Source organism: Garra rufa, chromosome 8, assembly GCF_049309525.1.
Source record: "Garra rufa chromosome 8, GarRuf1.0, whole genome shotgun sequence".
In the NCBI taxonomy this organism is placed as follows: domain Eukaryota; kingdom Metazoa; phylum Chordata; class Actinopteri; order Cypriniformes; family Cyprinidae; genus Garra; species Garra rufa.
This window is the reverse complement of record NC_133368.1, coordinates 48,728,758-48,755,576: the sequence shown is the minus strand read 5'-3', so window position 1 is coordinate 48,755,576 and position 26,819 is coordinate 48,728,758. Positions and strand designations below refer to the sequence as shown.

The following is a 26,819-nucleotide window of genomic DNA, read 5'->3' as shown; positions in this document are numbered from 1 at the left end:
AGCATGATTAGCATGTTGCTAGCATGTTCCTAGCACGATTAGCAAGTTGCTAACATGTTTCTAGCGATTAGCAAGTTGCTATGATGTTTATAGCATGATTAGCATGTTGGTAGCATGTTTCTAGCACGATTATCAAGTTGCTAGTATGTTTAAAGCACAATTAGCAAGTTGCTATCATGTTTATAGCATTATTAGTATGTTGTTAGCATGTTTACAGCATGATTAACAAGTTGCTAGCATGTTTCTAGCATGATTATCATGTTGCTAGTATGTTTATAGCATGATTAGCATGTTGCTAGCATGTTCCTAGCACGATTAGCAAGTTGCTGTCATGTTTATAGCATGATTAGTATGTTGGTAGCATGTTTCTAGCACGATTAACAAGTTGCTATCATGTTTATAGCATGATTATCATGTTGCTAGTATGTTTATAGCACCATTAGCATGTTGCTAGCATGTTTACAGCATGATTAACAAGTTGCTAGCATGTTTCTAACATGATTAGCATGTTGTTAGTATGTTTATAGCATGATTATCTGTTGGTAGCATGTTTATAGCATGATTAGCAAGTTGCTAGTATGTTTATAGCATGATTAGCATGTTGCTAGTATGTTTATAGCACACCTAGCATGTTGCTAGCATGTTTACTGCATGATTAACAAGTTGCTAGCATGATTAACATGTTGCTAGTATGTTTATAGCATAATTATCTGTTGCTAGCATGTTTCTAACACGATTAGCAAGTTGCTAGTATGTTTATAGCATGAATTACAAGTTGTTAGCATGATTAACATTTCACTAGCCTGACTTGGGAGTTACTGGCATGTTGCTAACAGGTTTCTAGCATGATTAGCAATTTACTAGCACAATTCTAGCTGAAGCTCAGACATTTAAGGTTTGAACTGCCAGCAAAAATCTCATGCATGAACTGCTAAAAACGTATACCTTCAATGCAGAGTGTGTGTTTTTTCCAATTAAAGCATTTAATCTAGATACTCTTCGGAGGGTAGTTGAGAAACCAACATAAATACACTTTGTGCACCTTTACTTATTGATCAAGTTTGACATGTAGATTTCATAGTTTTAATGTAAACGCTTTGTCTTTACTGTGTCTGATTTCCTCTCAGAAATGTGAGCTCCTTAAAGAAGACGAGAAATTTTCTCCAAATAAAGATATTCTCAACATACGCAAAGTACATCTCGATGACGCCGGAATTTACACCTGCAAACTGACCTTTCGTTTAGGAGGAGTCGACCTCGAAATGTCAGAAACTATGGAGTGCGAAGTGATGGGTGAGAGTTCAAGTTGACCATTTGCTGAAAATTCACTCCAAGATTAGGATGAGTTTGTTTCTTCATCAGATTTGGAGAAATGTAGCATTACATCACTTGTACATCAGTGGATCCTTTGCAGTGAATGGGTGCCGTCAGAATGAGAGTATAAACAGTTGATAAAAACATCACAATAATCCACACCACTCCAGTCCATCAGTTAATGTTTTGAGAAGACAAAAGCTGTTTTTGTAAAAAACTGACACTTTAGCTTCAAAAAAGTCACTTCTGGCTAACATATGAGTCCATAATCTATAGTAACGTATTTATTTAGAGCTCTTTTGGACCGTTCAACTATTACGAGAATAAATTTTAAATGTTTTGAAAATAAAATAGAAATGTTTTGAGAATAAAACCAAATTACGAGAATAAGGTCGAAATATTACAAAAATTAAGTTAAAATATTACGAGAAATATAGATATATTACAAAAAATTACAAGAATAAAGTTGAAATATTACAAGAATAAAGTCGAAACACTACATGAATAAAGATGAAATACTATGAGAATAAAGTCTAAATATTTTAAGAATTTTAAAAAGTCTAAATGTTTCAAGAATAAAGTCAAAATTATGAGGAAAAATTACGAGGATAAAGTCAAAATTTGAGAAAGTCAAAATACTACAAGAATAAATTCAAAATATTTTGAGAATAAATTAGAAACATTACGTGAATGAAGTCGAAATATTGTGAAAAAAAACCAATAATAAAGTTGAAATATTACGAGAATAAAGTCGAAACACTACGAGAATAAAGTCTAAATATTTTTAGAATAAAGTCTAAATGTTTCAAGAATAAAGTCAAAATTACGAGAATAAAGTCAAAATATTACAAGAATAAGATCAAAATACTACAAGAATAAATTCAAAATATTTTGAGAATAAAGTCTAAATTTTTCTGGAATAAAGTCAAAATTATGAGAATAAAGTCGAAATATTACGAAAAATTACAAGAATAAAGTAAAAAAATTACAAGAATAAATTAGAAACATTACGTGAATGAAGTCGAAATATTACGAGAATAAGATCAAAATACTACAAGAATAAATTCAAAATATTTTGAGAATAAAGTCTAAATTTTTCTGGAATAAAGTCAAAATTATGAGAATAAAGTCGAAATATTACGAAAAATTACGAGAATAAAGTCGAAATATTACTAGGAATAAAGTCAAAATACTACAAGAATAAAATTCAAAATATTTTGAGAATTAAATCTAAATGTTTCAGGTATAAAGTCAAAATTATGAGAATAAAGTCGAAATATTACGAAAAATTACAAGAATAAAGTAAAAATATTACGAGAATAAATTAGAAACATTACGTGAATGAAGTCGAAATATTGTGAAAAAAAACAATAATAAAGTTGAAATATTACGAGAATAAAGTCGAAACACTACGAGAATAAAGTCTAAATATTTTTAGAATAAAGTCTAAATGTTTCAAGAATTAAGTCAAAATTATGAGAATAGTCTAAATATAATGAAAAATTACAAGGATAAAGTCAAAATTATGAAAATAAAGTCGAAATATTACCAAAAATTACGAGAATAAAGTCGAAATATTACGAGGAATAAAGTCAAAATACCACAAGAATAAAATTCAAAATATTTTGAGAATTAAGTCTAAATGTTTCAGGTATAAAGTTAAAATTATGAGAATAAAGTCGAAATATTACGAAAAATTACGAGAATAAAGTCGAAATATTACTAGGAATAAAGTCAAAATACCACAAGAATAAAATTCAAAATATTTTGAGAATTAAGTCTAAATGTTTCAGGTATAAAGTTAAAATTATGAGACTAAAGTCGAAATATTACGAAAAATTACAAGAATAAAGTCGAAATATTACGAGAATAAATTAGAAACATTACGTGAATGAAGTCGAAATATTACGAGAATAAAGTCAAAATACTACAAGAATAAAATTCAAAATATTTTGAGAATTAAGTCTAAATGTTTCAGGTATAAAGTCAAAATTATGAGAATAAAGTCGAAATATTACGAAAAATTACAAGAATAAAGTAAAAATATTACGAGAATAAATTAGAAACATTACGTGAATGAAGTCGAAATATTGTGAAAAAAAAACAATAATAAAGTTGAAATATTACGAGAATAAAGTCGAAACACTACGAGAATAAAGTCTAAATATTTTTAGAATAAAGTCTAAATGTTTCAAGAATAAAGTCAAAATTATGAGAATAGTCTAAATATAATGAAAAATTACAAGGATAAAGTCAAAATTATGAAAATAAAGTCGAAATATTACCAAAAATTACGAGGAATAAAGTCGAAATATTACGAGAATAAGATCAAAATACTACAAGAATAAATTCAAAATATTTTGAGAATAAAGTCAAAATTTTTCTGGAATAAAGTCAAAATTATGAGAATAAAGTCGAAATATTACTAGGAATAAAGTCAAAATACTACAAGAATAAAATTCAAAATATTTTGAGAATTAAATCTAAATGTTTCAGGTATAAAGTCAAAATTATGAGAATAAAGTCGAAATATTACGAAAAATTACAAGAATAAAGTCGAAATATTACGAGAATAAATTAGAAACATTACGTGAATGAAGTCGAAATATTGTGAAAAAAAACAATAATAAAGTTGAAATATTACGAGAATAAAGTCGAAACACTACGAGAATAAAGTCTAAATATTTTTAGAATAAAGTCTAAATGTTTCAAGAATTAAGTCAAAATTATGAGAATAGTCTAAATATAATGAAAAATTACAAGGATAAAGTCAAAATTATGAAAATAAAGTCGAAATATTACCAAAAATTACGAGAATAAAGTCGAAATATTACGAGGAATAAAGTCAAAAAATTACGAGAATAAGGTCAAAATACTACAAGAATAAATTCAAAATATATTGAGAATAAAGTCTAAATTTTTCTGGAATAAAGTCAAAATTATGAGAATAAAGTCGAAATATTACGAAAAATTAAGAGAATAAAGTCGAAATATTAAGAGAATAAAGTCAAAATACCACAAGAATAAATTCAAAATATTTTGAGAATAAAGTCTAAATGTTTCAGGTATAAAGTCAAAATTATGAGAATAAAGTCGAAATATTACGAAAAATTACAAGAATAAAGTAAACATTTTACGAGAATAAATTAGAAATATTATGTGAATGAAGTCAAATATTGTGAAAAAAACACTACGAGAATAAAGATGAAATACTACGAGAATAAAGTCTAAATGTTTCAAGAATAAAGTCAAAATTATGAGAATAGTCTAAATATAATGAAAAATTCACGAGGATAAAGTCAAAATTATGAGAATAAAGTCGAAATATTACGAAAAATTACGAGAATAAAGTAAAAATATTTTGAAAATAAAGTCGAAATGTTTCAAGAATAAAGTCGAAATATTTTTAGAATAAAGTTAAAATATTTCGAACAATTATGAGAATAACGTCGAAATACTTCATGAATAAAGTGGAAATATTACGAAAAGAAAGTCGAAATATTGCAATGATAAAGTTAAAATATTACGAAAATAAAGTAATTTGTATAAGACATTTTAGCTTCAAAAAGTAGCTTCTGGCTAAAATATGAGTTCATAATCTAATGATAATCTAATAACTCTTTATCCAGTAATAAAAAAATGCCCTTTCACATCAAAATCCACCCACATATTTGTTTAGAGCTGTTTTATCAGCTGTTTGGACACTGCTTTTAATTATTGTTATATGATTGTTTGCTTTTTTAAAGCTTTTTTTTTTTTTTTTATAATTGCAGATGAATATTTAAGGACACCACAAGTGATCGAGCCTGTTAATGAGGTCATCAAAGTGGAGATTGGTGAGCTGCACATTTCATTTATTTATTATATTTATTTGTTATCTGTTTTTTTAGATAATCAATATATGTGTTCTGTACACATGACCTACCACTAAATTCAGGGTTCCTTGATTGAAGTATTTTCCAGGTCTGGAAAGGTATGGAAAAAGAAAGCAGAGTATTGAAAAATATTTGTGTTTCCAGACTTTTGCCCCTATTAAGCTTTTAATTAGGAATTTAATAAAAATACATTTATTGTACGAGAAGTGAGATATCGTGGCAGTTGTTTAGTGATTCTTCAGGGATTTTTGTTTAGAGAATAAAGTCAAAATATTACGAATATAAATTTGAAATATTGCAAAAATAAAGTCGAAATATTATAAGAATAAAGTTGAAAAATTAAGAGAATAAAGTCTAAATAGTACGAGAATGAAGGCAAAATAGTACGAGAATAAAGCTGAAATTACTACGAGAATAAAGTTGAAATGTCAGGAGAATAAAGTCAAAATATTACGAGAAAAAAAGTTGAAATATTACTAGAAAAAAGTCGAAATATTTCTAGAATAAAATTAAAATATTTTGAAAATAAAGTCAAAATACTACTAGAATAAAGTCTGAATACTTCCAGAATAAAGTTGAAATGTTTTGAGAATAAAGTTAAAATATTTTGAAAATAAAGTCAAAATACTACTAGAATAAAGTCAAACTACTTCCAGAATAAAGTAAAAATGGTTTGAGAATAAAATCAAAATTACGAGAAAAAAGTCTAAATATTCCTAGAATAAAGCTGAAAGGTTTTGGGAATAAAATCTAAATTATGAGAATTAAGTCAAAATATTTCAACTTTATTCTAGAAATATTTTTGAAAATAAAATTAAAATACTTCCAGAATAAAGTTGAAATGTTTTGAGAATAAAATCAAAATTACGAGAAAAAAGTCCAAATATTCCTAGAATGAAGTTGAAATATTTAGAAAATAAAGTAAAAATACTTCCAGAATAAAGTTGAAAAGTTTCGGGAATGAAATCTAAATTATGAGAATTAAGTCGAAATATTTCTAGAATAAAGTTTAAATATTTTGAAAATAAAGTCAAAATACTTCCAGAATAAAGTTGAAAGGTTTTGGGAATAAAATCTAAATTATGAAAATTAAGTCAAAATATTTCAACTTTATTCTAGAAATATTTTTGAAAATAAAATTAAAATACTTCCAGAATAAAGTTGAAATGTTTTGATAATAAAATCAAAAGTCCAAGAATAAAGTTGAAATAATATTTCTAGAATAAAGTTGAAATATTTAGAAAATAAAGTAAAAATACTTCCAGAATAAAGTTGAAATGTTTTGATAATAAAATCAAAATTCCAAGAATAAAGTTGAAATAATATTTCTAGAATAAAGTTGAAATATTTAGAAAATAAAGTAAAAATACTTCCACAATAAAGTTGAAAGGTTTTGGGAATAAAATCTAAATTATGAGAATTAAGTCAAAATATTTCAACTTTATTCTAGAAATATTTTTGTAAATAAAATGAAAATACTTCCAGAATAAAGTTGAAATATTTTGAAAATAAAATCAAAATTACGAGAAAAAAAGTCTAAATATTCCTAGAATAAAATTTAAATATTTAGAAAATAAAGTCAAAATACTTCCAGAATAAAGTCGAAATGTTTTGAGAATAAAATCAAAATTACGAGAAAAAAGTCTAAATATTCCTAGAATAAAGTTGAAATATTTAGAAAATAAAGTCAAAATACTTCCAGAATAAAGTTGCAAGGTTTCGGGAATAAAATCTAAATTATGAAAATTAAGTCTAAATATTTCAATTTTATTCTAGAAATATTTTTGAAAATAAAATTAAAATACTTCCAGAATAAAGTTGAAATGTTTTGATAATAAAATCTTAATTCCAAGAATAAAGTTGAAATATTTCTAGAATAAAGTTTAAATTTTTGAAAATAAAGTAAAAATACTTCCAGAATAAAGTTGAAAGGTTTTGAGAATAAAATCTAAATTATGAAAATTAAGTCTAAATATTTCAATTTTATTCTAGAAATATTTTTGAAAATAAAATTAAAATACTTCCAGAATAAAGTTGAAAGGTTTTGAGAATAAAATCTAAATTCCAATAATAAAGTCGAAATATTTCTAGAATAAAGTTGAAATATTTTGAAAATAAAGTAAAAATACTTCCAGAATAAAGTTGAAAGGTTTCGAGAATAAAATCGAAATTCCAATAATAAAGTCGAAATATTTCTAGAATAAAGTTGAAATATTTTGAAAATAAAGTAAAAATACTTCCAGAATAAAGTTGAAATGTTTCAAGAATAAAGCAAAAAATGTTGAGAATAAAATCAAAATACTTTCAAAATAAAGTAAAAATGTTATGAGAATAAAATCAAAATTACGAGAATTAAGTTGAAATATTTTGAAAATAAAGTAAAAATACTTCCAGAATAAAGTTGAAAGGTTTCGAGAATAAAATCTAAATTATGAGAATAAAGTTGAAATATTTCTAGAATAAAGTTGAAATATTTTGAAAATAAAGTCAAAATACTTCCAGAATAAAGTTGAAAGGTTTCGAGAATAAAATCTAAATTATGAGAATAAAGTTGAAATATTTCTAGAATAAAGTTGAAATATTTTGAAAATAAAGTAAAAATACTTCCAGAATAAAGTTGAAAGGTTTCGAGAATAAAATCGAAATTCCAATAATAAAGTCGAAATATTTCTAGAATAAAGTTGAAATATTTTGAAAATAAAGTAAAAATACTTCCAGAATAAAGTTGAAATGTTTCAAGAATAAAGCAAAAAATGTTGAGAATAAAATCAAAATACTTTCAAAATAAAGTAAAAATGTTATGAGAATAAAATCAAAATTACGAGAATTAAGTTGAAATATTTCTAGAATAAAGTTGAAAGGTTTCGGGAATAAAATCTAAATTATGAGAATTAAGTCAAAATATGTCTAGAATAAAGTTGAAATATTTTTTATATAAAATTAAATTACTTCCAGAATAAAGTTGAAATGTTTCAAGAATAAAGCAAAAATGTTTTGAGAATAAAAATCAAAGTTACGAGAATAAAGTAGAAATATTTCTAGAACAAAGTTTAAATATTTTGAAAATAAAATCAAAATAAAGTAAAAAATGTTTTGAGAATAAAATCAAAATTACGAGAATGAAGTCTAAATATTACGAATTTAAATGTATTCTAGGGACTCTGTACTGTATGTTGTCACTTTGAGAAAATCAATGGAAAAAACCCTGAGAAAATAAAAGTATTTACAGATGACTGTTATATACCAAATAAAATCTACTGAGAAGTTTGGAAATTTGAGTCTTTGAAAATGAGTAGGAACCCTGTAGGTATGACAGACTCAACTGTGTTTGTTTGCTCATAAGGTTCATCCTTCAGGAAGGACTGCGTGGTGGTTGTTCGGGGCAAAGGCATTTCCATGGTTGAAGTGTTTTGGTTGCTAGAGTCTGAACAGGAGTTCATCTCCGAAGACACGTTGGACCGTGTTCATCAGGAACCCACAAAGTGCGTTTAAACTAAATAGACTAGACTAATACTTATATTGATTATAATATTATAAATAATATATTGATTACCATCTATACGTTTCCTATTAAGAAATTAAAATAATTTTAAACATGTTTTATTGGTGAAGTATTTCATTCTTTAGATAATAAAAATAGCCATGACCATGATTAATTAATATACACAACATTTCCATAGATTTTCGTTTCCCCCATAAAACTAGCCTTTTTATTTTATTATTAGAATATTTTTTTAATTTATTTTATTTTATTATTCATTTATTATGAATAATCTTTTGATTTGCATCAATAAAATTATAAACCAAAAAGAGAAAATGCTCAAATAAGATGAAACGGCTTTCATTTGTGAAGTATTTAATTTATTGGATAATACAAAAATGGCATTATCACATGATTATTTTATATACAAAACATTTATTTTTTCCCCATTAAAACTAGTTTTTTTACTATTTTTTTATTATATTTTATTATTATATATATTTTTTATTATTTTATTATTTATTTATTATGAATAATATTTTGATTTGCATCAATAAAATTATAAACTATAAAGAGAAAATGCTCAAATAAGATAAAACAGCTTTCAATAGTGAAGTATTTTATTTATTGGATAATACAAAAGTAGCATTATCACATGATTATTTAATATACAAAAAATGTAAAAAATTTCCCATTAAAAATAGTTTTTTACTAGTTTTTTATTTTTTTATTTTATTATTATATATTTTTTTATTTTATAATTTATAATTTATTTATTATGAATAATCTTTTGATTTGCATCTAAAAAGAGAAAATGCCTAAATAAGATGAAACAGCTTTAATCCTTGAAGTATTTCATTTATTGGATTATACAAAAATAGCATTATCATTTGATTATTTAATATACAATTTTTCCCCCCAAATAAAACTTTATTTTTTATTATTATTATTACATATATTTATTTTTTATTATTATAAATTTATTTATAAATAATCTTTTGATTTGCATCAATAAAGTTATTAACTAAAAAAAGAAAATGTTTAAAATGAAACAACTTTTATTTGTAAAGCATTTCATTAATTGGATAATACAAAAATAGCCATGACCATGATTCTTTAATATACAAAACATTTTCATTTTTTCCCAATAAAACCTTTTATTTTATTTTATTATTATTATATGTATTTTTTTTTTATTATGATTGATTATTCAATATATTAAACATTTAACATTTTTTCCAAGTAAAACAATTTTTTGTAAGTTTTATTATGATTAAATTTATTTATTATAAATTTTTTGATTTGCATTAATAAAGTTGTTTATTATTATTATTATTATTATTACATTTATTTATTTAATAATTTATTATGAATAATCTTTTGATTTGCACCAGTAAAGTTTTAAACTAAAAAGAGAAAATGCTCAAATAAAATGAAACTGTTTTAATTTGCGAAGTATTTCATTTATTGGATAATACAAAAATAGCATTTTCACATGATTATTTAATATACAAAACATTTTTTTCCCCGAATAAAACTAGTTTTTTTAATTATTATTTTTTTTTCCCAATAAAACTAGTTTTTATATTTTATTATTATATTTATTTATTTTTTATTTTATTATTATTGATTATTAAATATATTAAACATTTAACATTTTATTATGATTTTATTATATATATATTTATAATTTTTTTTTTTTTTTTTTTTTTTATTATTAATGCAATTTTTTTATTAATAATCTTTTGATTTGCATTAATAAAGTTGTAAACTAAAAAGAGAAAATGCTCAAAATAAGATGAAACTACTTTTATTAGTAAAGTAATTAATTCATTGGATATTACAAAAATAGCCATAACGTGATTATTTATTACACAAAACATTACGTTTTTTCCCCCCAATAAAACTAGTTTTTTTTTTTTTTTTATTATTATTATATATTTTTTTTTATTTTAGTATTCATTTGCGAAGTATTTCATTTATTGGATAATACAAAAATAGCATTTTCACATGATTATTTAATATACAAAACATTTTTTTCCCGAATAAAACTAGTTTTTTTTTTAATTATTATTATTATTTCCCAATAAAACTAGTTTTTCTATTTTATTATTATATTTATTTATTTTTATTTTATTATTATTGATTATTCAATATATTAAACATTTAACATTTTATTATGATTTTATATATATATATATATATATATATATATATATATATATATATATATATATATATTTTTTTTTTTTTTTTTTTTTTTTTATGCAATTTTTTTATTAATAGTCTTTTGATTTGCATTAATAAAGTTGTAAACTAAAAAGAGAAAATGCTCAAAATAAGATGAAACAACTTTTATTAGTAAAGTAATTAATTCATTGGATATTACAAAAATAGCCATAACGTGATTATTTATTACACAAAACATTAAGTTTTTCCCCCCAATAAAACTAGTTTTTAAATTTTTTTTTTATTATTATTTTTTTTTTTTTTTTTTTTAGTATTCATTTGCGAAGTATTTCATTTATTGGATAATACAAAAATAGCATTTTCACATGATTATTTAATATACAAAACATTTTTTTCCCAGAATAAAACTAGTTTTTTTAATTATTATTATTTTTTTCCCAATAAAACTAGTTTTTATATTTTATTATTATATTTATTTATTTTTTATTTTATTATTATTGATTATTAAATATATTAAACATTTAACATTTTATTATGATATATATATATATAATTTTTTTTTTTTTTTTTTAATTAATGCAATTTTTTTATTAATAATCTTTTGATTTGCATTAATAAAGTTGTAAACTAAAAAGAGAAAATGCTCAAAATAAGATGAAACTACTTTTATTAGTAAAGTAATTAATTCATTGGATATTACAAAAATAGCCATAACGTGATTATTTATTACACAAAACATTACGTTTTTTCCCCCCAATAAAACTAGTTTTTTTTTTTTTTTTTTATTATTATTATATTTTTTTATTTATTTTAGTATTCATTTGCGAAGTATTTCATTTATTGGATAATACAAAAATAGCATTTTCACATGATTATTTAATATACAAAACATTTTTTTCCCCGAATAAAACTAGTTTTTTTTAATTATTATTATTTTTTTCCCAATAAAACTAGTTTTTATATTTTATTATTATATTTATGTATTTTTTATTTTATTATTATTGATTATTAAATATATTAAACATTTAACATTTTATTATGATTTTATATTATTTATTTATTTATTTTTTAATTTATTTTTTATTAATGCAATTTTTTTATTTATAATCTTTTGATTTGCATTAATAAATTTGTAAACTAAAAAGAGAAAATGCTCAAAATAAGATGAAACAACTTTTATTAGTAAAGTATTTCATTCATTGGATATTACAAAAATAGCCATAACGTGATGATTTATTACACAAAACATTACGTTTTTTCCCCCCAATAAAACTAGTTTTTTAAATTTTATTATTATTATTATATTTTTATTTTATTTTAGTATTCATTTGTAAATCATCTTTTGTTTTGCATCAATACAATTATAAACTAAAAAGAGAAAATGCTCAAAAACGGTTTTCATTTGTCAAGTGTTTTGACGTTGTGATCGATTTTGTCCCAGTAAAACAATTATATTTTGACATGCTTAAAATAGACTTTGTCATGTATTTTCTTCATGCACACATTATTTTCATGAGTCAAAACAGATAAAGAAATATAAACAATAAAAGATGACTAACTGTGAAATGATAATGACTTGTATTGTGAGAATAACGCAGAGAAACAGAAGCCACACATTTGTTGTCGTCTCAGTGTGGAATTTTCCCACAGTTCTTGTTAAGAAATATGTGGGTGTATTAATGTATTTTTCCTTTAGTTGAAGCGTAACCCGTGTCCTTTCCTCTTCAAGTGAAAGCCAAACGGACTACGGCCATCGTATGGTGCGAACGCTGTCGCTGTCGGCCGTATCGGAGGAGGATTTCTATCTGAACTACACCTGTGTGGCGTCCAGCACCCGAGAACATCGATCCGGCCAGATCACACTCATCCCTGCGGGTGCGTTACAGCGACACCTAAACAAATATGTGACCCTGGACCACTAAACCAGTCATAAGGTTACATTTTTCAAAACTGAGATATATACATCATATGAAAGCTCAATAAATAAGCTTTCTATTGAGGTATGGTTTGTTAGGATAGGACAATATTTGGCCGAGACACATCTATTTGAAAATCTGGAATCTAAGGGTGCAAAAAAATCAAAATACTGAGAAAATCACCTTTAAAGTTGTCCAAATTAAGTTCTTAGCAATGCATATTACTAATCAAAAATTACATTTTGACAGGTTTACAGTAGGAATTTTACAAAGAATCTGCATGGAACATGATCTTTACTTAATTTCCTTAAGTCGCTGGGGTATATTTGTAGCAATAGCCAAAATTACATTGCATGGGTCAAAATTATTGATTTTTCTTTTATGTCAAAAATCATTAAGAAATTAAGTAAAGATCATGTTCCATGAAGATTTTTTGTAAAATTCCTTCTGTAAACATATCAAAATGTAATTTTTGATTTGTAATATGCATTGTTAAGAACCTAATTTGGACAACTTTAAAGGTGTTTTTCTCAGTCTTTTTGATTTTTTTGCATCCTCAGATTTCTGATTTCAAATAGATGTATCTCAGTCAAATATTGTCCGATCCTAACAAACCAAACATCAATAGAAAGCTTATTTATTGAGCTTTCATATGATGTATAAATCTCAGTTTTGTCAAATTTAACCTTATGACTGGTTTTGTGGTCCAGGGTCACATTTTTGACATAAAAGAAAAATCAATAATTTTGACCCATGCAATGTATTTTTGGCTATTGCTACAAACATACCCCAGCGACTTAAGACTGGTTTTGTGGTCCAGCGTCACATATTACTTCAACACAAAAAACATTCTCTGTTAGCAAATTAAATGCACAAATGATCAACATTGTTTACATTGTTCGTCTGGGATCCTGCCACTCATAACTGTCGATCAGATATCGTTTAGTGGCACAGCGTTTTCACTTTCCGTGTCGACAGCAAATGTCTAGTTGTTGGAAACTTGAGCGACTAGTTGCTGGTTAAGCGAGCAGTGGGCGTTTCACAAGTAGTCAAAGCTGCTGAGATTTTCCTGCATGTACAACTTTTGTTATTTTCATTTGGTTTACTGTACATTGATGTACTAAAAAACCAAAACCAAACCTGAAATAAAAATGAATACAAACTACATAGAGATATTTATTTAAAAAAATAATAAAAATAAAAAATATCTAGAGTTTATACAGTTTTATTCTTTATTTTTATTTTTTTCAGGTTTAGTTTTAGATTTTTTTTAGTACATCAAGTTAAACTAAATAAAATTAATAATTTTTTATTTATTCATTTTATTTAGTTATTTTAGTACCAAGTTTAATTAAATGAAAAAAGTTATGATTTACTTTTTTATTATTTAGTTGTGTTTGACATTTCAATTGATGTTTCTAAAAAATCTAAGTTTTTATTAATTTTTGTTTTTTGTTTTTATGAAAATGAGAATAGTTTCCTTGGCAACTAGGCAACTTTTTATTGTTTTATTTTTTTATTTTATTTATATTGTTGTAATTTATATTTATAGTTAACGTTTATTTTATTTCAAGCAACAAAAAAGTAACAAAAAAGTGCAGACAATAAAATATAATTAAATATGCCATATTTCAACTTTTTAGAAGTATAATTTTTTAAAATAAAATTAAAATATTCATTCTTTTTTTAAATATCTCCTTATTTTTTGTTTCAACTTTATCATTTTTATTTAAGGTTTAGTTTTAGTTTTTTTAGTACATCAAGTTAAACTAAATAAAATAAATCATTTTTTATTTATTCATTTTATTTAGTTATTTTAGTACCAAGTTTAATTAAATGAAAAAAGTTATGATTTACTTTTTTTATTATTTAGTTGTGTTTGACATTTTAATTGATGTTTCTGAAGTTTTTATTCATTTTTATTCCAGGTTTTAATTTTTGTTTTTTTGTTTTTATGAAAATGAGAATAGTTTCCTTGGCAACTAGGCAACTTTTTATTGTTTTATTTTTTATTTTTTTTTTATATTGTTGTAATTTATATTTATAGTTAACGTTTGTTTTATTTCAAGCAACAAAAAAGTTACAAAAAAATGCAGACAATAATTAAATATGCCATATTTCAACTTTTTAGAAGTATAATTTTTTAAAATAAAATTAAAATATTCATTCTTTTTTTAAATATCTCTTTATTTTTTTGTTTAAACTTTATCATTTTTATTTAAGGTTTAGTTTTAGTTTTTTTAGTGCATCAAGTTAAACTAAATAAAATTAATAATTTTTTATTTATTCATTTTATTTAGTTATTTTAGTACCAAGTTTAATTAAATGAAAAAAGTTATGATTTACTTTTTAATTATTTAGTTGTGTTTGACATTTCAATTGATGTTTCTAAAAAATCTAAGTTTTTATTCATTTTTATTCCAGGTTTTAAATTTTGTGTTTTGTTTTTTATGAAAATGAGAATAGTTTCCTTGGCAACTAGGCAACTTTTTATTGTTTTTTTATTTTTTTATTTTATTTATATTGTTGTAATTTATATTTATAGTTAACGTTTATTTTATTTCAAGCAACAAAAAAGTAACAAAAAAGTGCAGACAATAATTAAATATGCCATATTTCAACTTTTTAGAAGTATACTTTTTTTAAATAAAATTAAAATATTCATTCTTTTTTTAAATACCTCTTTATTTTTTTGTTTAAACTTTATCTTTTTTATTTAAGGTTTAGTTTTAGTTTTTTTAGTACATCAAGTTAAACTAAATAAAATTAATCATTTTTTATTTATTCATTTTATTTAGTTATTTTAGTACCAAGTTTAATTAAATGAAAAAAGTTATGATTTACTTTTTTATTATTTAGTTGTGTTTGACATTTCAATTGATGTTTCTAAAAAATCTAAGTTTTTATTCATTTTTATTCTAGGTTTTAATTTTTGTTTTTTTGTTTTTATGAAAATGAGAATAGTTTCCTTGGAAACTAGGCAACTTTTTATTGTTTTATTTTATTTATATTGTTGTAATTTATATTTATAGTTAACGTTTATTTTATTTCAAGCAACAAAAAAGTTACAAAAAAGTGCAGACAATAATTAAATATGCCATATTTCAACTTTTTAGAAGTATAATTTTTTAAAATAAAATTAAAATATTCATTCTTTTTTTAAATACCTCTTTATTTTTTTGTTTAAACTTTATCATTTTTATTTAAGGTTTAGTTTTAGTTTTTTTAGTACATCAAGTTAAACTAAATAAAATTAATATTTTTTTATTTATTCATTTTATTTAGTTATTTTAGTACCAAGTTTAATTAAATGAAAAAAGTTATGATTTACTTTTTTTATTATTTAGTTGTGTTTATTAATATTTACATTTTCATATTTTTAATAACTTATTTTTTATATATATTTTAATATTATTATATTTGAAAGCCTCTAGTTTATGTATGTTTACTTTTTTAATCAAATTAATATATTTACTTTTCAAATGCACTTGAAAAAAACAGTATGCAGCATTTAATGATTGGTCAGAAGTAATTTTTCAAGAAGCAAACATGATCTTCTTTCACTTGTTTATTATACTAGCAAAACATAAACGGCTTTTTTTCTTTGTCCTGTTCTTTCGTCGACAGATCCAGACTTTTCCTTGCTGCTTGGTCTTCTCCTGGGCTCTGTGGCATTGCTTTTCGTGACAGGCGTGCTTCTGTGCACTTTATTCAAGGTGGAGCTGGCCTTGTGGGTCAGGACAGTGTTTCCATTCCTCTACAAAACCACAGGTAGTCAATAAACAGGAAATTCACTTTAGCACTGCGCAGTTACTGGGAAATGCCGCGCTGTTACATAAACCAGAATTAACACCTTTCAGTGCAGCGATGTGTCAAATCTATTTGTTCTGTGCTCTTTGTTTCTTGTAGACGGTGATGGTAAGCAGTATGATGCATACATCGCCTATCCCAGAGTCCTCGAAGGCTCAAGCGAAAAGGCTGAGATTTTTGCCATGAGCATGTTGCCGCAGGTCTTGGAGGGCCAGTACGGTTATAAGCTGTTCATTCTGGGCCGGGACGGCCTTCCTGGAGAAGGTAAAGCGTGTGCAACAAAACAAAACCCTGAAATATAAGAGCATATTGAGTATATTTCATATTAAACATCAAATGCTGATCGAATGCCAAACGCAACATGCGCCGTTTGGGGAAATAATGTAATTGGGATTTTTTTTCTGATTTAAAAAAATGTGATTTGAAATGTGATTATCAAAAAAACTTTACTATATAAAAAAGATTTAAATAATTTAAAAATATACTAATTCAATAAATAAAATGTTTGTAAAAATACTATTCAATATTTCACTGTAAATTAAAAAAAAATTAAGTATGTAAGAAAAATAATAAATTAGATTTTACAGTAAAACTATAATATTACAATACTATTTTATATATATATGTATATATTTGTGTGTGTGTGTGTGTATATATATATATATATATATATATGTGTGTGTGTGTGTGTATATATATATATGTGTGTGTGTATATATATATATATATATATATATATATATATATATATATATATGTGTGTGTGTATATATATATATATATATATATATATATATATATATATATATATATATGTGTGTGTGTGTGTGTGTGTGTGTGTGTGTGTGTGTATATATATATATATATATATATATATATATATATATATATATATATAGTGATTTTAAAAATATTTAAATATTTAAAAAATACATATTTTTAATTATTATATAAATAATATATATATATAAAAAAATTATATTTTAATATTTCATTGGAAATTAAAACAAAGTATTCAGATATATATCATATATAACCAAACGTTAGCCGTTTTATTAATTTACATCCCTAATTTAAATGTAAAATTTATATTGATTTTGTTCATTCATTTATTTTAATTTTTAATTATTTAATAGAATTTCTTTAATTATTTATATATATATATATATATATATATATATATATATATATATATATATATATATATTATTATTTTTTTTTATAAAATAATACTATTTTAATATTTAATTGTAAGTTTATAAAAAGTTTGATTTTACATTTTTCATTTTTTTTCACATTTTGTTTTGTTGCAGCATTATGTTAAACTGCTTTACATTACTTTTTTCCCCCACATCAATCTACATCTCATACACCATAATGACAAAGCGCAAAACCGGTTTGTAACAACTTCGCAAATTTATTAGAAATAAAAAAACTGAAAAGATCCCGTTGCATAAGTATTCATACCCTTTTCTGGGGAAACTCTAAATTTATCTCAGGAGCATTGATATTGCTTCTAGATGTTACTACACTTCAAACTCATTTGAATGAGTCTGATTTAGAAAGGCACACACCTCTCAGAAAAGGTCTAACAGCTGAAAATGCATATCAGAGCAAAAACCAAGATAACTGCCTGTAGAGCTCAGTGACAGACTTGCGTTAATGCAATGATCTAGGGAAGAGTTCAGAAACAAAATCTGCTGCATTGAAGGTTGACAGAAGCATTATCCATAATGGAAGACGACTGGAACAACTAGGACTCTAGAAAATGTCCAAGCTGACAGAGATGGAGAGGTGAAAAGGTGAGGCAAAGAATAGCAGATAATTGCCAAATGCAGATGTGCAAAGCTTGTCACATCAGACCCAAAAAGACTTGAGGCTGTAAAGGTGCTTCAACTATGTACTGAGTTAAGGGTATGAATACTTATGCAATGTACTTATATCTGGTTATTGCTTTGTCATTATTATGGTGTATGGAGTGTAAATTGATGTGCATGTTGCAGTTTAACATAACGCTGCAACAAAACAAAATGTGAAAAAAAAAAAAAATGAAGGGGATATGAATAGTTTTGCAAGGCACTGTACACAGTTCAGAGCTTCTCTGTGTTTTCCAGCTGTGGTGGACGTCGTGCAGGACGCTCTGAGCCGCTGTCGCAGACTCCTACTTCTCTACACGGCGTCGTCGCTCTGCAGTCCGGAGGCTCAGGAATGGGCCGAGCAGCAGACGGGTCTGTACCAAGCGCTGGTGGAGAACTCCATGAGCATCGTCCTGCTGGAGCTGGAGGAGATACGAGAGCCACTGAATCTGCCGCACTCTGTCCGCCTCCTCAAAGACAAACAAGGAGCTTTGCAGGCCTGGAAAAGAAGGAAGAGGTGGGCGTTCTGGGACAGGAAGTCAGTGGACTCTGTGAACTCTCTCGAACCCTCGGCGCGCTTCTGGAGGGAGGTGCGCTACCATATGCCAGTCAGAGGCAAAGCTAAAAAGACAAACTGGTTTAGTTTCTAGACTAACACTAAATGCGAGAGCTCAGGGTCAAGTTGTACTGCGTTCTAATGATGCAGACGACAAGTCTGCAGAAGTTTATTTTTGGTTTAGCCATAACAACCAGTTCCTGGATGAATCATGACAATGCAGTCTTTCCTCTTTTTTGTTTCTGAGGAGAAAAAATAGACATGACTTGGAAAAAGAAAAGAGAAATGAATACTTTTATTCAGCAAGGATGCATTCAGTTGATCAAAGTGGCAGTAAAGACTTTTATAATGTTAAAAAAAGATTTCTATTTCACAGAAATGCTTTTATTTTAAACTTCCTATTCGTCAGAAAACACTGGACAATAAAATGTTTCATGGTTTCTAAAAACATAGAAAGCAGAACAGCTGTTTCAAAAATAAGTTGAACGTTTTTAAGAATAAAGTCGAAATGAGGAGAGTAAAGCTGAAATATTTTGACAATGAAGTAAAAATTACGAGAATGAAGTTGAAGTGTTTCAAGGATAAAGTCGAAATGTTTCAAGAATAAAGTCGAAATTACGAGAATAAAGTCAATATTAGGAGATTAAAGCCGAAATATTTTGACTTTGAGAATAAAGTTGAAGTGTTTCAAGAATAAAGTCGAAATGTTTCAAGAATAAAGTCGAAATTACGAGAATTAAGTCAATATTAGGAGATTAAAGCCGAAATATTTTGACTTTGAGAATGAAGTTGAAGTGTTTCAAGAATAAAGTCGAAATGTTTCAAGAATAAAGACGAAATTACGAGAATGAAGTCAATATTAGGAGAATAAAGCCGAAATATTTTGACTTCCAAAATGAAGTCGAAATGTTTCGAGAAAAAAGTCGAAATGTTTCGAGAAAAAAGTCGAAATGTTTCGAGAAAAAAGTCGAAATGTTTCGAGAAAAAAGTCGAAATGTTTCGAGAAAAAAGTCGAAATGTTTCGAGAAAAAAGTCGAAATGTTTCGAGAAAGAAGTCGAAATGTTTCAAGAATATAGTTAAAATATTTAGAGATTAAAGTAAAAATTGCAAGAATAGTTGAAGTGTTTCAAAAATAAAGTCAAAAAGATTTCTATTTCACCTAAATGCTGTTCTTTTTAACTTTCTATTCATCAGATAATACTGTAAAATTTAAATGTTTCATGAAATGTTTCTCAAAACATTTCGACTTTATTCTCGTAATTTTGACTTTATTCTCTAAACGTTTTGACTTCTCAATTTTCTTTATTCTTTAAAAGTTTTAGGAATAAAGTAAATGTTTTGAGAATAAAGACTAAATGTTTTGACTTTATTCTTAAAACATTTTGACTTTATTCTCGAAAAATTTTGACTTTATTTTTTAAATACTTTAACATAATTCTCAAAATATTTTCATAATATTTCGGCTTTATTCTCAAATTTCAACTTTATTCTCCAATTCCGACTTTATTCTCAAAACATTTCGACTTTATTCTCGTAATTTTGACTTTATTCTCAAATTCTGACTTTATTCTCTAAACGTTTTTGACTTTCTTCTCAATTTTCTTTATTCTTTAAAAGTTTTAGGAATAAAGTAAATTTTGACTTTATTCTCGAAACATTTTGACTTTATTTTTTAAATACTTTAACTTTATTCTCAAAATATTTTCATAATATTTCGACTTTATTCTCGTAATTTTAACTTTATTCTCCAATTCCGACTTTATTCTCTAAACGTTTTGACTTTCTTCTCAAAATTTTCTTTATTCTCAAAACATTTCGACTTAATTTTTGAAACATTTCGACTTTATACTTGAAACACTTCAACTTTATTCTCACAATGTTCTTTTATCAAAACATTTTGACTTTATTCTCACAACATTGTAACTTTATTCTTGAAATCCTGAACTTATTTTAGAAACATTTTGACTTTATTCTCAATTTCGACTTTTATTCTTATAATTTTAACTTTATTCTCAAAACATTTAGATTTTACTCTCAAAACATTAAAACTTTCTTCTCAAAGTATTACTTTAATCTCATCATATCTCATCTCTTATTTAGTTTTTATTTTATTTTACGTGGCGCTAAAATGCCCTCATAGTTTTCAACATTGGTAATAATCAGAAATGCTTGAGCAGCAAATCAGCAAATTAGAATGATTTCTGAAGGATCATGTGATACTAAAGACTGGAGTAATGATGCTGAAAATTCAGCATTGAATCAAAAGAATAAATTACATTTGAACATATATTCAAATAGAAAACAGTTATTTTAAATTAAAATAATATTTCACAATTTTAACGTATTTTTTTTACTGCATTTCTGATCAAATAAATGCAGCCTCGGTGAGCAGAAGACACTTCTCTGGATTTTTACTAATGGAGCTCAGTTGTTTTTCTGATTGCAACCTCAAAATATAAACCACAGATCTCTCTTCATGAGAGTTGAATCCTAAGGTACGTTGTGGCCTGAACACGAAACCAGACCCTGATGCGGTTAATGATAAACTTCTGGTTTACAAGAGAGGTACGTCAAAGTGTGCTGAGAAGAAAACCATTCTGTGGGCACAAAAAACCCCAGCTGTAAATACAATGTGGGGAAATAGCAGAAATTATGTATATAATTAAACAAATCTATGATTATGTTGTGAGATGCATATTATGCTTTTGTCAATATATAACGCAAAATTGGATTGTCACATATTCAGTTTTTATGTATGAATTACTTTTTTACTGTAAAAAGGGAAAACATTTGTTCAAATATGTTCAAATACTGAAAGTGTAACTTTTTAACCCTTTCCTTTCTTTGCTCTGTTTATGTGAGCATGCTCTTTGTTAGCTGGGACTGTCCGATTGCCCCAAATAATGCATATGAAACCTATTTGAGGACAGTTATGGTTTTGTTGTTCCGTTCAGCCGCTAAAAGTACAGAAATGTCATGCTGCTGCTTTTCATCTAAGAAAAAGTGCCAGCCACAAACACTGACCCAGATTCTTTTCCACTGGTTTCCGTTCAGTGCTGCCAGTTTCTGAGACATGACTTCAGCCGGATCTTGTGCTGATGTGTGGGTTGGGGTATGATCCATCTTAACGTGTAAAATAAACGGAAATGAAACATCAGTGAGAAATCTGTCCCATTAGAGGTGTGTGTATATATTTTACATTCCAGATTTTTTTTGAATGTTGAATATTGTCATCAAAAGCGGGGTGAGTTGAGCCAGTTTTTACTTTAGGTGTGCTTAAAATAAACTATAAACACTTAAATACATGTGGCGCATGCTTGGGGGGAAAAATCTCTTTGGGTCTAAAATAAAGTGCTTTCAAGAAGAAAAAAAGTGGTCTCAACTCAAGACGCTCCGTTATTTTGACCCTATAAGGACAATGCTGTTTGGATAATGGAATGGATAGATATATTACTAATTAAAAGTTTTATTTAAAGATAAGGTTTACAACTTTAAAGACATTTTTTTTTTCAGTTATTAAAAACTCTTAAAAAGGTAATTGCGTTTTTTTTCTCTCACAATTCTGACTTTTTTCTCGCAATTGTGAGTTTACTTTTTTCATCAGAATTGCGACTTTTTTCTCACATTTTATTAAATAAAGTCATAGGTGCAAGATATAAACTCACAATTATGACTTTTTTTCTAAGTTTATTTTATGAAATCAGAGAAATAAAGTCAGAATTGCAAGATATAAACTCACAATTATGACTTTTTCTAAAAAAATGTTTTGAAATCAAAGAAATAAAGTCAGAATTGCAAGATATAAACTTACAATTATGACTTTTTTCTCACTTTTTTGAAATCAGTAAAATAAAGTCAGAATTGCAAGATATAAACTCACAATTAAGATTTTTTTTTTTTAAATGATGAAATCAGAGAAATAAGTCAGAATTGCAAAATATAAACTTACAATCATGACTTTTTTTCTCACTTTTTTGAAATCAGTAAAATAAAGTCAGAATTGCAAGATATAAACTCACAATTATGATTTTTTTTTAAAAAATGATGAAATCAGAGAAATAAGTCAGAATTGCAAGATATAAACTCACAATTATGACTTTTTTTCTAAATTTATTTTCTGAAATCAGAGAAATAAAGTCAGAATTGCAAAATATAAACTTACAATTATGACTTTTTTCTCACTTTTTTGAAATCAGTAAAATAAAGTCAGAATTGCAAGATATAAACTCACAATTCTGACTTTTTTCTAAAAAAAATGTTATGAAACCAAAGAAATAAAGTCAGAATTGCAAGATATAAACTCACAATTATGATTTTTTTTAAATGATGAAATCAGAGAAATAAGTTAGAATTGCAAAATATAAACTTACAATTATGACTTTTTCTCACTTTTTTGAAATCAGTAAAATAAAGTCAGAATTGCAAGATATAAACTCACAATTATAACTTTTTTCTAAAAAAAATGTTATGAAATCAAAGAAATAAAGTCAGAATTGCAAGATATAAACTCACAATTATGATTTTTTTTCTAAATTTATTTTATGAAATCAAAGAAATAAAGTCAGAATTGCAAAATATAAACTTACAATTATGACTTTTTCCTTACTTTTTTGAAATCAGTAAAATAAAGTCAGAATTGCAAGATATAAACTCACAATTATAACTTTTTTCTAAAAAAAATGTTATGAAATCAAAGAAATAAAGTCAGAATTGCAAGATATAAACTCACAATTATGATTTTTTTTCTAAATTTATTTTATGAAATCAAAGAAATAAAGTCAGAATTGCAAAATATAAACTTACAATTATGACTTTTTCCTTACTTTTTTGAAATCAGTAAAATAAAGTCAGAATTGCAAGATATAAACTCACAATTATGATTTTTTTTAAATGATGAAATCAGAGAAATAAGTTAGAATTGCAAAATATAAACTTACAATTATGACTTTTTCTCACTTTTTTGAAATCAGTAAAATAAAGTCAGAATTGCAAGATATAAACTCACAATTATAACTTTTTTCTAAAAAAAATGTTATGAAATCAAAGAAATAAAGTCAGAATTGCAAGATATAAACTCACAATTATGATTTTTTTTCTAAATTTATTTTATGAAATCAAAGAAATAAAGTCAGAATTGCAAAATATAAACTTACAATTATGACTTTTTCTCACTTTTTTGAAATCAGTAAAATAAAGTCAGAATTGCAAGATATAAACTCACAATTATAACTTTTTTCTAAAAAAAATGTTATGAAATCAAAGAAATAAAGTCAGAATTGCAAGATATAAACTCACAATTATAACTTTTTTCTAAAAAAAATGTTATGAAATCAAAGAAATAAAGTCAGAATTGCAAGATATAAACTCACAATTATGACTTTTTTCTAAAAAAATGTTATGAAATCAAAGAAATAAAGTCAGAATTGCAAATTATAAACTTACAATTATAACTTTTTTCTCACATTTTTGAAATCAGAGAAATAAATCCAGAATTGCAAGATATAAACTCACAATTATGACTTCTTTTTTAAATTTATTTTATGAAATCAGAGAAATAAAGTCAGAATTGCAAGCTAAAAACTCACAATTCTGACTTTTTACTCACTTTTTTTACGAAATCAGAGAAATAAAGTCAGAATTGCAAAATATAAACTTACAATTATGACTTTTTTCTCACTTTTTTGCAATCAGTAAAATAAAGTCAGAATTGCAAGATATAAACTCACAATTCTGACTTTTTTTCTCTAAATTGCGAGTTCTGAGAACATATCAGTCCTTCTTCCCCTTCAAAACTCGACTTTATAACTCACAAATGCGAATCTCACAAATCTGAGAAAAAGAAGTTAGAATTGCGAGATATAAACTCTGAATTGTGCGTTTTTATGTAGCAATTCTGACTTTATTTCTCACAGTTATGAGTTTATATCATGCAATTCTGAGAAAAAAGTTAGAATTGTGAGTTTATATCTCGCCAATTCTAACTTTATAACTAAAGGAAATAAAGGAGTTTGATTGACAGGCGATCTGACCAGTCATAATGCAGAATCCGCCATTTTGTCCGACAAACTAGGAAAGTAGATTAACGTTGTTGAACTTGAAATATTGTGTGTATTGATGTCTTTCCATTGATAAAACAATATCTTCTGATGTTCATTTGTTTATTTTGTGCTATAACTAGTAAGAAAAAGATGATCTGTGCCGCTTGAACTTAGATACTACACCAATTGGGAGTTTACTTTATTTTCGTTTCTGACTTTTTTTTTCTCCCTTTTTTATGAAATCAGAGAAATAAAGTCAGAATTGCAAGATAAACTCACAATTCAGACTTTTTTTCTCTTAATTGCGAGATCTGAGAACATATCAGTCATTTTTCCCTTCAAAACTCGACTTTATAACTCACAATTTCAAATCTCACAAATCTGAGGGGGAAAAAAGTCAACTTAAACTTGTGCATTTGTATGTAGCAATTCTGACTTATTTCTCGAAATTGTGAGTTTATATCTCGCTAAATCTGAGAAAAAAAAAAAAGTTAAAATTGTGAGTTTATATCTCGGCAATTCTGCCCATAAAATTGCAATTCTGAGAACATATCAGTCCTTTTTTTTCCCCCTCAAAACTTGACTTTACAACTCGCAATTGCGAATTTGTCTCAAAGTCAGAATTGCGACATAAACTCACAGTTGCGAGAAAAAAAGTTACAATTTCCAGATACAAAAAGTCAGAATTAAAAGTTTTTAATTAGCCAATTCTGACTTTATAACTAGGAAATAAAGGATCTGACCCATTATAATGCAGAATCCGCCATTTTGTCCGACAAACTAGGAGAGTAAATTAACGACATTGGACTTGAAAAATTAAAAATGGTGAGTATTGATGTCTTTCCATGGATAAAACGAAACCTTTTGATGTTCATTTGTTTATTTTTTTGCTATAAGTTGTAATAAGAAAGAAATGTTCGGTTCAGGTGCCGCTTGAACTTAGATACTGCACTTTTCTTCAAATTGCAAGTTTTTACCTTTGTTCTCAGAACTGCGTGATAGAAACTCGCAATTTTCTTTCTTTTTGTTCTCAAAAAGTCAGAGAAGTCAGAATTGCAAGATGTAAACTCACAATTCATATCTTGCAATTCTGACTTTATAACATGCAATTGCGAGTTATAGCCTATAAACTCAATTCTGAGAACATATCAGTAATTTTTCTTCCCACTATCATGCAATTCTGAGAAAAAAAAGTCAGAATTGTGAGTTCATATCTTGCCAATTCTGACTTTATAACTAAAAGAAATAAAGGAGTTTGATTGACAGGCGATCTGACCAATCATAACACCTAACCAGACGAGCAACAAGATAAACATCAGTGGACTTTATTTACATCTTTCCATGGATGAAACAAGATACCTTTTGATGTTCATTCATGCTTATTTCATGTCATAAGAGGGAGAGATGATCTGTGTATGTGCCAACAGCTTTCTTACTAAATGACAAAATCTGAAAGCTGATACTTTGTTTCATACCAAAAGTAACCAGCTCTGTCTTGTCTGTTGGTGCTTTGTCATTGTCTTCTTTGCTCCGTAATGTATTTTTCACTGCGCGAACATATTTGTATGGGTTGCCTAGAAACCAGGGGTGGCTCAACTTACCCACATGCTCAAAATCACATGCATTTACCCCTTTTGATTACTTTAACAATTTTGAGAAATTACACAAAATTTAAAACTACCCTGCTGGGGAAAAAAACCTAGCTTTGGTTAAAAGCTTTCAGCTGTTTTAAGCCGAAAGTAGCTGGTTTTAGCTGATTTTCTAGCCTGGCTAGGCTGGTCA

At 25.7% G+C, this 26,819-nt stretch overlaps 1 protein-coding gene across 1 annotated transcript in view; it reads left to right on the top strand.

Moving 5' to 3' along the window:
* Window positions 1-20,269, top strand: part of LOC141340231 (interleukin-1 receptor type 1) — a gene marked incomplete at its 5' end in the record, with an annotated part of 21,977 nt that extends 1,708 nt beyond the window's left edge. Inside the window, 7 exons of the mRNA XM_073845154.1 lie at window positions 1,128-1,293; window positions 5,088-5,150; window positions 8,533-8,671; window positions 12,590-12,735; window positions 16,404-16,547; window positions 16,686-16,850; window positions 18,701-20,269. Of these exons, the coding sequence (XP_073701255.1) occupies window positions 1,128-1,293; window positions 5,088-5,150; window positions 8,533-8,671; window positions 12,590-12,735; window positions 16,404-16,547; window positions 16,686-16,850; window positions 18,701-19,092 (1,215 nt within the window). The remainder of the gene's footprint in view (window positions 1-1,127; window positions 1,294-5,087; window positions 5,151-8,532; window positions 8,672-12,589; window positions 12,736-16,403; window positions 16,548-16,685; window positions 16,851-18,700) is intronic.
* Between the last annotated feature and the right edge of the window lie 6,550 nt (window positions 20,270-26,819).